This window comes from Aythya fuligula, chromosome 1 (assembly GCF_009819795.1).
Source record: "Aythya fuligula isolate bAytFul2 chromosome 1, bAytFul2.pri, whole genome shotgun sequence".
NCBI lineage: Eukaryota > Metazoa > Chordata > Aves > Anseriformes > Anatidae > Aythya > Aythya fuligula.
In genome coordinates this window covers 176450468-176464253 of record NC_045559.1, presented here as the reverse complement: position 1 = coordinate 176464253, position 13786 = coordinate 176450468, and the positions used below count along the sequence as shown (strand labels likewise).

The 13786-nt window shown below is 37.3% G+C and overlaps 1 protein-coding gene across 1 annotated transcript; it reads left to right on the top strand.

Moving 5' to 3' along the window:
* The first annotated feature begins 2514 nt into the window (after window positions 1-2514).
* CCDC122 (coiled-coil domain containing 122) lies at window positions 2515-13318 on the top strand. The gene is made up of 5 exons (XM_032205331.1): window positions 2515-2533; window positions 5584-5714; window positions 7719-8117; window positions 9268-9384; window positions 13166-13318. The coding sequence occupies exons 1-5, from the start codon at window positions 2515-2517 to the stop codon at window positions 13316-13318; spliced, it is 819 nt and encodes a 272-aa protein (XP_032061222.1).
* Window positions 13319-13786: the final 468 nt, after the last annotated feature.

The window sequence follows — 13786 nt, the reverse complement described above, 5'->3', positions numbered from 1 at the left end:
AAGTATCAATTTGCTCATTTCTGGCTTCTACATCGAGGGGTATGTGTTAGGCACAGTTCTTCTTCTCAGGACACACAGGAGCTCAGCACAGGATAACGAAACTTTACCTAGTAATGCAAGAAATACACACAACCAAATGAAAACAATAAAACACCATGTGCAGCCTCTGGTTTCAGTTTCCTCACTATGCTAGCTGCAGTCTTTGCTCTGAAATCAAGATGCATTGAGATTATTCAAAACCATCCTGTCTTCATGGCTTATCTTGTGCCTCATGGTGTACTTTCATTTTTCTGTGTTGTTATTTTCCCCCCTTCTCTTCTGGACTTCCTTCCTGTCTGCTTTGGAAACCTGCCTATCTCTTTCTTCCTTTTTCTGCTATGAGAGCATATTTTATGTATTGCCTTAAAAGCATCTTATTTTATTTTCTCTGTGTTTGATGATTTTTCACTGTTCCCAGTGAAAACTTCTAGAGGTCTGGCTCATAAGACTGGATCCCTTTTCTTTGGGAACCTGAGCAGATGGCTATTTCATGACTCAGCACTGTGCCTTATCTGGGACGAATGTGACTCAGCTTTATCACCAGTGGGAAGACTCCATAATTATTTAGATTATTCCTTAATGTTGCCATTTCTCTGCACAGGAATGAATTGTGCATGAACACAAATTAATATCTGATCATAGACCCTTGTTTTATTGGACTGTTTATTCAGAGGAGGTTTTACAGAATGCATTCTTTATTTTCTTCATTGTTCTTTCCTCCAGACTGGAAGAAAAACAATCCTGACTGAAAATGATGTTTTCCTTTCTGCGACTTGAACACTTACAAAGATTAATTAGCCACTATCAAAACAGGTGAACGGAAAGCATCAAAATGGGACAGCAGATAAAAGCATCTGCCAAGGAATTTATGACTCTCGATTTTGCTCAGGGTGTTATTTGCACACAACTGATAACAGATTTTAGAGAAGACATCTTGCAAGGGAAACAGTGTTGAAACAGACTCATATCAAACATCATGACTTGGGAAATCCAGAAATTTCTTTCCTTACCCTGACTCTGTGGGAGGTCAGTAAGAATATGACAAGTCCCAGCCTAACTATAGCTAAAAGCCTCAGCAAAGGTAGTACAACAGAGGGGTGTAGTGGAAAAACAGATTATTGCTCCACTTCAGATACGTCACCAGAAGAAAGTAAGTGGAGTTCATTGTTGTCCTCACACTTCCCCATGAAAATACCACCAAATAAAGGGTGGAAGGAAAGTGTTTGCTGAGGGAGAGGTAGCTGCCTGCATTGCTAATAAGCTGTCTATGCATTGCAAAAAATCCACAGAAGCAATTATTGAGATGTACACACAGGGAACAATGGGGCTGAGTCACCCTCGTATCCTTCCAGTTTTGCATCACAGTGTTCAACTGAGGTCACTGGTGTCAGAAGTAAATTTGCTTAGACTCGTAATAGAAATTCATGACTGCTTTCTAAGTCCCCCAAACAAAACCCGTCTCAAAATATGGGCTTGCCAAGCAAAGCAACGCTTTGACTTATTAGAAATGCATGCATGGTTATTCAGGTTTTAAGCAACACGCTCTAGGTTCCGTGTTAAATGGAAATTCATGCTGCACATAACTGCATCAGAGAGCATTAAGTGCTCTTATAAAGGAGTTGTGCGTTCCAGTACACAGTGTAAGACAAATACTTGCACAAACTTGAAGCCAAGGCCACCTGTCAGCCATTCCACTCACTCCCTGAAACTGCACAAAAATTTGGAGAGTACTAAGATTCTCTAGCACAGGCTTCAAGAAAATAAAATCAAAGAAAATAACAGATGATGAGAAGCGAGGAAAGGTAAGGAGGGGATCAAGAGTGAAAAGGAGAAATGCAAAGTGAACATAGAAAAGAAACTATGAAGGACGTCAAACCAGGTGGTAGAGAAAAGACAGCCCAGAAAGACATCTAAAAAGTATCTTTCAGAAAACCCAGATGTCCAGTTCTGAAAATTCTCTTTTGGTCTAGACGAGATTGCTGGCAATTTCCTGCATCTGTGAGTCCTATAGATCTTCTTATCTTACAGAAACTCAGAGAACTGACATTGTTCTGGGAAACAGAAAAGGAAAGAAATATTTAACATCATGCCAGAGAGAGATGCCCAGAGAAAACATTAAAGCAGTCCAAATCAACAGGCATACGAGCACACTTGCAATAAAATTTCAACAACAAAGCAAAACAAACAAACAAACAATTTAAAAGCCTCTTAACTTGGATTAAAACAAAACATTCCGCCTCTCTTAACTTAAGGGTACTTAGGAAAGGTGGAAGAAAGAGAAATCAGCACTTAAAATTAAAAAATTGAAGTACACACAGCTTTTATAAGTCAAGAGTTTCAAACACAGAAATTACTTACAACAGGCAGTCAACTCTTTTAACTTCTTGCAAGATATCATCTGTTACAAACACACATTGCCAGCTTTATATATCTATCTCACTTCGCACAGTCAGTCTTGCAGCTGACTTGTACAAGATGGAAATTCCGATTCTAGGTAAGATTGGAGTGGGAACCTGTATTTCTTCTTCATGATGAGACCCTGCTTTGTTGCTGTCACTACCCCCAGGAAATAACAAACTGTACTGAAGGCATCACCGTGATTAAGGAGTAAACCCGGAAGCAGCATTAACCCTGCCATGTAGCTTACTGCTGTCATCACGCGTGCCAGTGCATTCATTTTGCACAATCGCAGATTCAGAGACATATGGCACGCCAAAGCAGAACAAGAAGACAGAGAAGTTAAGGGAACACCTGTGCAGACCAGAAGTTTCCTTTTCTGAGAGATCTGTAAGGCAAGACACGCGTGCTGGCATGTTCCAGTGAAGGATTTAGCAGTCAGGCACGAAAAAGCACATTCAGAAGGGCTCCGATAGGGGTTAAGAGATGCCAGTCTTCACTGCCTGAAATGGGGAAGGAAACTTCTCTTTGGAGCAGCGAGAAATTTTGCAGCGCTTGGTGAAAAAAGCCAGTGTTTTGACAGGGCAATTCAACAGTCAGAAGGCAAGTAGGGGAACAAGGCATTTGTATCAGGGTTTGTCCAAGAATCATATAACAGTAAATACATTTTCTCAGCTGTGTTAAAATCATTGTCATAGAAATGATAAGTATAATAATTTTTCTACGAACTGAGGAATTTGTAAAGTTGGATTTCCTACAAATTGCTTTTCTGTGACTCCAATCCCTCTTTTCCCTTCAAACTGAAATACACCTACATTTCTGCCAGGCCCAGGACATACCTCTGGAGTCCCCTGCCATTTCCCTTCTTGTTTTTTCTTCCAGCATACACTGGGCAAAGGGATGAGAACTGAACTCTTCTCTCATTCAGTCCCAAAGGGAACTGATGTGGCTATCTTGTCCTTCCTCTGCCCAGCAGAGGAAGTTTACATGAAGTACATTTCTAATTTTCATGAGATTTGCAGAAAGCAGTTATCTTTGAGGCTTTCAGCCCACTGTCAAATGTGGCTGAACTAGGGCATGGCATTAAAAATTAACAGCAGGGGCTCGGCAAAGAGAGACCAACAAAGCATTTTTCTTTCCTTTAATCAGACTAAAGAGAAAAAAAAAAAAAAAAAAAAAAAAAAAGACTTACAGGGATTATTTTCAGTACAGAGTGCTATAGAAGGATAAAGAAAAGGTCTGAAAATTGTCAGGATACAAAACAATACTGAAAATGACAAATTGGGATTACTTCTCCAGCTGGTGTATTATACTGAGCTTCTGCCATCTCATAAAAGGGATGAAGTAAATGCACCATATGCAGAGTTGAGCTGTTAAATTATAAAGATAGTGTAATTTAATGCTAAAATTATTTAGCCTGGAATTGTGAGGAATATCTGTGTAGGCAAGATGGGTCCACAACTGCGCATCAGGACTAGAGGGAATGGCCTCAAGTTGTGCCAGGAGAGGTTCAGGTTGGAAATGAGGAGACATTTCTGCTCAGGAAGAGCAGTCAGGCACTGGGACGGGTTGCCCAGGGAGGTGGTGGAGTCACCGTCCCTGGGGGTGTTCAGGGAAAGGTTGGACGTGGTGCTTAGGGACATGGTTTAATGGGTGACACTGGTGGTAGGGGGATGGTTGGACCAGATAATCGTGGAGGTCTTTTCCAACATTTTAGTTTTTTTTTTTTCTTGGAACTCAACGGCACTCAGAAAAGCTCAGGTCCTCTGCAGTGCACACTGAATACTAACAAATTATGACAGAAAACACAGTTTAATACAACGCCGCTCGCTAACTCTGGGTACATAAAAGCGCCGAAGAGCTACATAAACGTGCCCCAACCGCAGGGCAAGCCAGCCCACCCTTCCCCTCTGAGCCCCACGGCGCAGCCTCAACTCCATTTCTGACAGGGCTGCGTCGTTCCCTCAGCTTCAGCTCCGTCTCCTGCCAGGCACAGCCGCCCTCCCCCCGTCCCCTCAGCGCTCTTTGCTCCCCGGCAATGGCCGCCCCCCTTCACACCGCCTCCTTCCCCACCGCCCCATGCCCGGCGGTTTGGGCGGGAAGGCATGGGGGCGGCCATTACAGCCGCCCTGAGGGGGCGGGAGCGTGTGGGGTGGCCGCCTGGCTCTGCTCACCTCTCTGCGATTTTTGGGTGTTTGGGGTTCTGTGCTGCAAGAGGAAGGGTTTCTCCGTGCTGAAGGTGCTGGGGGAGCATGGTAGAGGAGATAAATGAGGAATGGCCGCACGACAGTATCGACAGCCCTAAATTCGAAATGATAAAGGCGGTTTCCTGGCCAAGCCTTCCAACTTGCAGTTCATCTGTGTGCCACCTAACATACCGAAGGTGCACTTTGTGTCAAGTCACATTTGCATGGTTTCAACACAGTTTAGTTTCACTTTCTATTACAATACAGATTATCTTCATTAATTTATGCTATCTGAAGTGATACCAGGATAGTACTAAATGTTACCTAGTCATTGGGGATTTCTTTGTGAAACTGGTTTGTGGCTTCCAGTGCGACAGCTTTCTCCGTTTGCTTTCTGTCATAAATTAAGGATAGTTTAATAGTTAATACACAGCTGAAATATGGTATATTTAATACGCAGCTGCAGTATGGTAACTGCAATAATATAAATATTCAGGCTAAGTATGAAGAAGTGCTCTAAATTGCATTTAAGATGACTACATTAACATGCACTATGTGACCCTACTCAAGCAGGGGGTTGGACTAGATGATCTCTGGAGGTCCCTTCCAACCTCACCCATTCTGTGATTCCGTGTTTATGTGATTAAAAAAGTAAGGATCTGTTCATTGCAGAAGCCAGAAGAACACTGTAGTATTTTATGGTATAAAACTCTGAAGTGAGAGTTCTAATTCTCAGTCATTGTCTCTGAGCATGTACCCATTGGCAACCTCTTTACCTCTTGGTAATAAAAAATGAACAAAACCAAACTGAGCGTATAGGATTATGTATATGTAGCTAAACAAAATTTAGTATCAGGATGTCCTTACTATTTGTACTCGTACTATTGTACTTTTACATTAACAGTTAGCAATTAAATAAAATGTTGATAACACAATTCGCTTCTCTTTCATGTCTTTGTAGGTCAGCTCTTGTGTAAAATGGCCAAGCAGAATTATCAGTCACTAACTGAAGTGGTAAAACAAGTTGCAGAGCAGCAGCATTTACAGTCATCAGAGATAGAAAAAAACAAAGCAGTTCTTTTCCAATTACAGGTAATAAGCTTTCTTTAGAAGAGTTTAATTAATTTAATTTATTAATTATTTCAGGAAGTATTCCTGGGAACAAGATAAGGTGATTGTACATTTTTTTTTCTGACTGTTTGCATTTAAGTAAGCGTAAGGCAGCTATTCTATTCCTCTGTGTGTCATTTAAGCCTTGCTGAAACTGCATGTGCATCATTATTTGGAAGGTTACTCCTTAGCTAAGACTTCATTAGAGTGTTTTAGCAGAAGTTTTTATTTATTATTATTTTGAGAAAAAAATCTGAAACAGCCAAAACATTAAATAATCAATATAAAGTTAGAGCTTTTTGTATTTTTCATGCTGATTAGCTAAGAAATTAATGGAAAAAAAAAAAAAAAAAGAAAGCATCCTTTTTGTCAGGTTTTCCAAAACTATCATTTTTTCTTAGTGTAAAGACTACTTTTTTTTTTCTTTGTGCAGAGTATTTTTTCTCTGCATGTTTAGTGAATGTCCTAAAGAGTCGTTAAATACCATTTTTATTTTAATTATTTTTATTTTTTAATTATTTTGTTAAACATTAGATTTGTGTAGTATTCCTGAAGACTAAATAATCACTTCTGTTACAATCTCTCACAGAATTTGTTAAGCCTTCAATTGTCATTTAAACTCTGAGACCAAATGTCTGTCAAGAGACATATATTTAAGTATGAGGAAAACCACAATAGTGTTAAGATGATTTTGAGCATGAGAGAATGCAAAAGGAAATCTTATTATAACATCTGCAAATAGCTCTACAACTGAAACAACCGATAACTGAAATAACTGATATTTGAAATTTTGCACAAAGATAACTTCTCTGAAGGAGCAGTGGAGACTTTTATTGGTTAGGAAGGTCTAATAACTGGCCACACCTTGCAAGAAGATTTCTTCTAATAATATACTGTAATATATATACCTAATAATATTACTGTGACATAATATGATGATGTTGTAACAATTAACTTGTGATCAAGCAACTAAAACAAGAGTTTCAGTTTTCAAAAACCCACAGAACTTTAGAGTCCTAGATAATTCATGTATTCATATCTTCCTCTCCAACATCTTTCTTTTTCTTACACAAACATTAGGAAATTCTATACAAACATTATTGTTAGAAGAACAACTAAATAAAATAGTTGGGAACTGAATGTGGAACTGCTTGCTCATCTTCCAGTCTATTCCCATGTGTATGTGTCACAGTAGATATGTAAAACGTAATTTCTAAAATTGAAAGTCTTTTCTCCAGTAAATTGTGGCAGTGATACTGATCCTGCTAAAACTGTAACCCAGGATTTCCAAATTAAAAGTTATGCAGAAACATTTTGTTCTTAACAGTTGATAATGCCTTATTCTGTTCAAAGCATTGAATAGGATACTTCATGGCACACATAATGCTTCCATTAGAGAAAATATAATAGGCAGCATAAGTCACAGTGCACATTCTCTCACTTAATACACAATAGTTGGATGTTACTTAGGGTGGGATTCACCACAGCAAACTTGCATCACCTACAAATCAGATGTTAAACCCATATTAGTCATCTAGGCTACCTCTGTAGTCAACAGAGAGACAAACATTTCTGAGGCAGCAATTCAACCCTCCCGTCTTATGACGGCATGAAGTACTGCTTCCTGGAACTGTGGGTTTGGTACCATGTTGTTTTAGTCTGATTTTTAAAAAGAGATTCTGTTAAACAAACTTTAAGATTGGGTTTGGTCCATCAAGTACTATGTATCTTGTAAATATGGGGAAATCAAAGTAATTTGAATACTTCATTTCATATTTTAGGCTCAGTCTAAGGCGAGAAGTCCAAGATATTTGTCCATTATGCCTCTAAGGTGATGATTTTAGGAAATAATATCTTTAATTCAAACCCCATTAAGAAAGTGAGGATAAGTTTCTGTTAAAGAAATATAAATTACAATGCTTAACTTGATACCTGGTATCCTCTCAAATAAAAATGCTCTTAAGTGAATGCTGAAATATTTTACAGGCTAAGTTTCAGGAACTAGAAAAAGAAATGAATTCTATTCTGTTAGAAACAAAAACAACAGAAAGGGAAATACATCTGCAAGACGATGCCATAGAAGTGACAAAATATCACTGCGAAAACCTGGAGGCCCAAGTCAGAGCCCTATATTTTGAAAATATGAAGCTGAGGTTTGATGCAGAAACAATACAGGAAGAGTATGAGATGATATTTGCAAGAAATACTGAATATCGGGAAAAAATAAAGGCTCATAAAAATCTCTTTTGGGAGATGGAAAGTAAAATGCCAGTTATGATTGAGCTTGCTAACAAGAAAGCCATCGTCACAGAGCTGAAGACAAAGAAAGAGGAGTTAATGCATGATCTCCAGAATCCAGAAGGCTCTCTTATAAAACAAGTGCAGGTACTATATTTCCTCTTTGACTGATTTCATTTTGATTGATTTAATTTTGGCATAGTTTAGTATGATTATTTTGTCTAATAAGTTTACATCCACGATGGATTGACTAGGGGAATAGAGAATCATTTAAAAGGATAAATTAATTGAAGAAATTAAGACATCAGTCTGCAGTAAAAAAATCATCAGCCCCAGTTACTTGCATATTATTTTAAAGTCTTCATTCTATGAGATTGAATGAACTCAGCTAAGAAAATAATTACAGGGTTATAAATTAAAGTTTATCATTGCCAAGTGATTTGTGGGATTATGTGGGTTGTTGGATAAAGTTACATGTACACTTTTCAGTGTTCACTTTTCGGCAATGGAATATAGCCATGTTTTTATACTTTTTATCTAAGAGCATAGTTCTCGTTTAACTTTGTTGTCAGATAATGAACTACATTTGAGCTGTTTGCCTACAGGAGGTAGATTTGATAAGAAAATTATAAGAAGGAGGAGGCAGAAAGCATTCATTTGTTTTGGTGTTTCAGTCTAACATGGCTGTTCTTATTAGAGCCTAATTGCAAGACTTATTACATGCTAAAATGTTGGAAGTCCCCACCACAAAATTTTGCCAATCTGTGAGCAAGCACATATGAATTTGAAATGAAGTCACAAATTGCCACCATGATGCAACTTGTGTTATTGAAAACGTGGTGTTACTTTATTCAAGTATAGTGATGAAAACAGGCGACTTTTAAAATCTCAATACATGAAGACTATAAACATTGTATTTGCCTGTGAGAAAGAAAACTATCTCAAATATTACAGGAAATATTCACTGATTTTGCAGTAAATTAAATTTAAAACAAAAATATAAGCACACAAATGAATTCAGATTTCTGTGTTGTTACAGTTGTTTGTATATTTTAGAGCAAGAGAGTATCTTTTAAAGTACATAAAACCATATTATTAAGTATTTTAATAATCAATTTTAATTATGATTCTTAAATTATTAATTTAATTCCTAACGATTATTTTAATGTGCAATTGTGTAATAAAGATATTTATCTCACCTTTATTAATGAAGTGAGTCTGTTAAAAGGTGGCAGTTGTAATAAGATGTATTTTGCAACCTTTTAAACAAGGGGATTTCTCTGTTTTAAACCTGCAGGAAGAAATTACACTTTTAAAAAAGGAGATCACATCGGTGAAAGAGTTCATCAATAAAAAAACAGATTTGCTGGAAGAAGAAAAAAAAATGCATGCTAAGCTTAGAAAAGAAATCGAGGTGAGTCATTTCAATAAAATATAATTGCAGTTCTCTGATAAAAGGTGGATAGTGCAGATCAAATTTGGAGTACTTTATACAGGGTTGCTGGCCATACATTATTCAAGTACACATAGTAACCGTGCTTTCTTAAGTTCTTGGTATTGCTAGTCTTTCTAACGTTGAGATTTTAATTGTTATTGTGAGATAAAATAAAGCTACGGACATTTTTTGTAAAGTCTCCCAAGAAGGAGTTCAGCTTTTAACTTCTGGAATGAAGTTCTGAAATGAAAGGTGTCACTGAATGGTAGGAAAGTAAGATGTCTGTTTTGTTATTTCTGTAATACTTTTGAAATATTTTAAATCTCACTACTGACTTGATTGTTCATGACTTGTCTCATGGTTCCTGATACCACATTAATGGGAGAATCAATTGCACCAAGAAAATGGTTTTCCAATGAATCTCTCTAATTTGAGTTGACATTAAATTAAAGATAACAGAGTAGCTAATATGTAGCTGACAAGATAAAATTCTGATAAATAGTTAAATGCTTCTCTCTTTAGGTAATTGAACTCTATTTTATGTTTTGTTCTATACTAAAATACTTTGCATGTCTGCATGGGTTTTAGTTTGGAAGTTTCACATCATTTATCTTGTTAATTCAAATAAATTCCACAAAATGTAATGATAAAAGCTTGATAATATAAAGATTAACAGAACTGGGGTTAGCTCTATTGCCATTGTAAAATGCCGGAGAAAAAAAGAATTATCACTTGTGTTATGGGAAATGGCAGAGAATTTTTAAACTGAAGAGCAAAGCACAGCCACTTTAGTCTCTGCTATTCAGCGTCTGAAAAAATAATTTATTACCAAGGCAACAGCTTCCTAATAAAGTTCTCTAAATCCATGCTGAAATTAGGCAGCCTAAAAATAATGTTCTGTTCTGTTATCAGAACCAATTAAGTAGTGAAGGTTAATGTATTTTTTCAGTTGTTTGGATTATAAGATCTTTCTGCCTCAGAAGGAAGCAGGATTAAAAATCAAATGTTTCAGGGTATTATTTTCTATTAAGAGTTCTCTAGAAAATAGTCCAACTTTTAATGTACAAACTAACAATGAACAAGCAGAAACATTAATACCCAGCAGCCCTCAGCACAAGCCAGGAAAGAATACTTAGTGCAAGCATGTGAATAAAGGGAGGTATTGGAGATGTGGATGAAGATCCACTGAGCTGCAAGGTTGGGATTTGGCTCAGGACACCTAAAAGTGGTTGGCTCAGTGTAAGTGGCTGCACAAGTCAGTTCCCATTATAATCAATGGAGGTGTAGTCAGTCCAATTAATAAAGTCAAGAGATCAGTTGGCCAAATGTAGGTGCTCATGGCACCTACAGGTGAGCCACGTAACCTAGTCTTTCTGGACTTCTATAGTATGTATAATACTATAGGTCTCTAATGATCAAAACATGATTGTAGACATGTAGGGTAGGTCACACCTCAAAAGCCAGGTGTCAATCTACAAACTGACCCCACCTCAAGGCTTCAGAGTTTGTCATAGTACTTTTACATCTTGCATGGATTTTCAGCTTCTTGCAGTGCTTGGGCCAGGAGTAACTGGCCTCCCCTCATAAATTTGCAGAGAAGATGTGAGCTTCCAGGTTTCTGAGCCTTCAGATAAAGGAAATCATTATGTCTGGTTAAGAAGTTTGTTGTTGCTGTAGAGTTTCTTGGAGCCTTGATTCAGCAATGATTTTAAGCACTCGTCAAAGTTTGCCCCTATACAGCCCTATACTTCAATGCCTACAGAATTCCTGTTGAAGCAATGGTGAGAGGTAGTACTCAAGCTGCATGGACTGAATTCCCACTTTGCCTAAGTGTTATCTCAGGTTTCCCACAAAAATTTCCCCAGGTAAACACATTGTCCAGGAATGTGATTTGGAATGCCTTTCTAAAGCAGATGTTCTGAATCATTAAAAGGTGAACTTTGGAAATTAAAAAGAAAATATGGAAGAAACATCTTTCTGCAAGGAAATTTGTCCCTTAAGGTTCCTTTCTTCCAAGGAAAGTCTGTGCTCTGACATGGCTAATTCGTATGCTGTACACTTAGTTTCTAAACAGGGGAAGCATCCCTGTTATAACAGGGGTAGCAGTGAATGTCTAAGTATTCTGTAGGCCATGTCTCATTCTCTTTCCTAAATCACAGCCCCAATACCTCTCTCTTAAAAAGCCTAGCCAATTCCCAGGTTTGGATAGGGAAAGGTCAATAGATGAGGGTGATTACTTCTGTAGAGATGACGATTCAGTCATAGTAACTACTACAAGACAACCACAAATAATAGAAAATAGGTTGTAATATTAATTAATTAGAAAAGAAAAGCTCTAAAGAATGTCTGTTCTCCTACTGCTCTCTTTTCCCCACATCATCGTGCAGCTTTATTATTCTTGACAGGCGTTTGTCCATCCTATGCTTAAAGGACTCCAGTGGTGGAGATTCCACAAGTGCCCAGACAATGTATTTTCTAATGATTAACTTACACGTACACGATGCCTAATAAAAGAGCAAAGTCCTCTTCTCTGGTTTTCAGTAAGCATATGAGTGCTCCTCGTCTTAGTGGATGTTCCAGACAATTCCCAGCAAAGAAGCTAGAGACACATTTCTAAGAAGCGTGGATAATATTGGTCATAAATGTTTCAAAGCTGTGTGACGTAGTCCTTGGTAATGTTCAGATCTGGCAAGCACTCCTTTGGATGACCGAATCTGACTGCATCCCTAGAAAAGTTGTGAAGGATTATAGCGGAGAGCCAGGCAGCCCATCACCAGTAAAACAGGGCAGTGTAATTAATGAAACAAAAGTGAAGAAGTTACTTAGTTATATGTGAAATGTAAGCAATGAGACTTACAGAAGTCACTGGCAATGTAATTCCGTTGCAGCTCTATGCTGTCATGTGTGGAATTAATAAACCATAATGTTTCAACAAGCAGACGTAAGAAGAGTTAAATACTACCACTCAAATATCATTCAAATTAGATTGAAGCCAATTTTCCTTAAGTGAATAGGCAATATTTACATTTTTATTACAATAAATATCTCACATTTTTACACTTCAGAATGCAAATCTCTACAGGGTTGCCTGTGGGAGCAATACTTCTCAAAATAATGCAGCATTGAGGGCAAAATTGATATGGTACTGAATTGTTAGAGTTTTGCCTTACTAAGCAAAAAATACCTTTCTGAGTGCATTGCAACAGTGAAGGTGCTACTACGTTTAGGTTACCTCATTTGTATTCCAACTTATACACAAGCACAGCTGTCAAAGAATGAAAATTTCATGCTTTCTCACCTCTTACTCTGGAACCTGAAGTGGTCCACGTACAAAGTCTTGCCACAGCTGTAAGATGCTCATTTATGAATCTTTGGGTGGGATTTATTTTGTTAAACATCTACAAACCAGGTCTCCACACTGAACTCATCACCTAAGCTCTTAGTGGGAAACAGCCTTTTTTTCTTTTCTTTTTATCTATCTATCTATTTATTTATTTATTTATTTCTGGGAGAAAGAGACATGACTGTTATTGCTCTAAAGCAGATGACTGATACTATCCTAAAGCAGATAACTGCAATAAATCAGATGAGTGGCTTCTTAGATGTTTCTGTGTTTCTTTGGTATCTATAAAGTCATCATGAAATGACACAGTCAAATGTCAGAATCTACACTTACACAGTTAGGTGAGGTGAACCCACCTCTGTAAATACAATTTTACTTGAAAAAACATTTGATGTGTATTTTATTGTATTTTATCAGGTACAGAATAAGAGATATGATGCTATTCTAAAACGTTTGCATTGCCAGCTGAACAAACTCCATTCAAATAAAAGACAATGGCACTGGAACATTCAGCAGATGGAGAAAAAAGCAGCAGAACTAAGAAAGTGTCTTGGAGTAGTGGAGTTATAGAGTAACCATAACCATAACCTAATGAAGCTACAATGGGGTACAATAATGTGGGTAATACTTTCCAGACAGATTAGGCTGGTTTTTGTTTGTTTTCTTTTCTTTTGGGAATGCTACAACAGTGAAGTAGTCCAATAGCTATCTATCTATTTTTTTTTTTTTATTTAAGCTTTTCTCATTTTAACTGTGTGGCCCAGACTAAGCAGAGCTCAATCTGTAATGCTTTGGAATATTTGGAATAACATTTTTTTTTTTTTTTTGTAACTGTGGCCAGAGGCCAGAAGAAGAATATAAATATTATCAATATTATCTTATCAATAATTATATGTTATCAGTATTTTCAGGTGTTTACAAAGTATGTGCCAATTTTATTTTAAAACTCCTTTAAAGTCAAACAAACAACATTTGAAGAGCTCCTTTCTATTTGATTAGATCTCTGAAGATTGAGATCTACTTTTATTTTCCTACAGA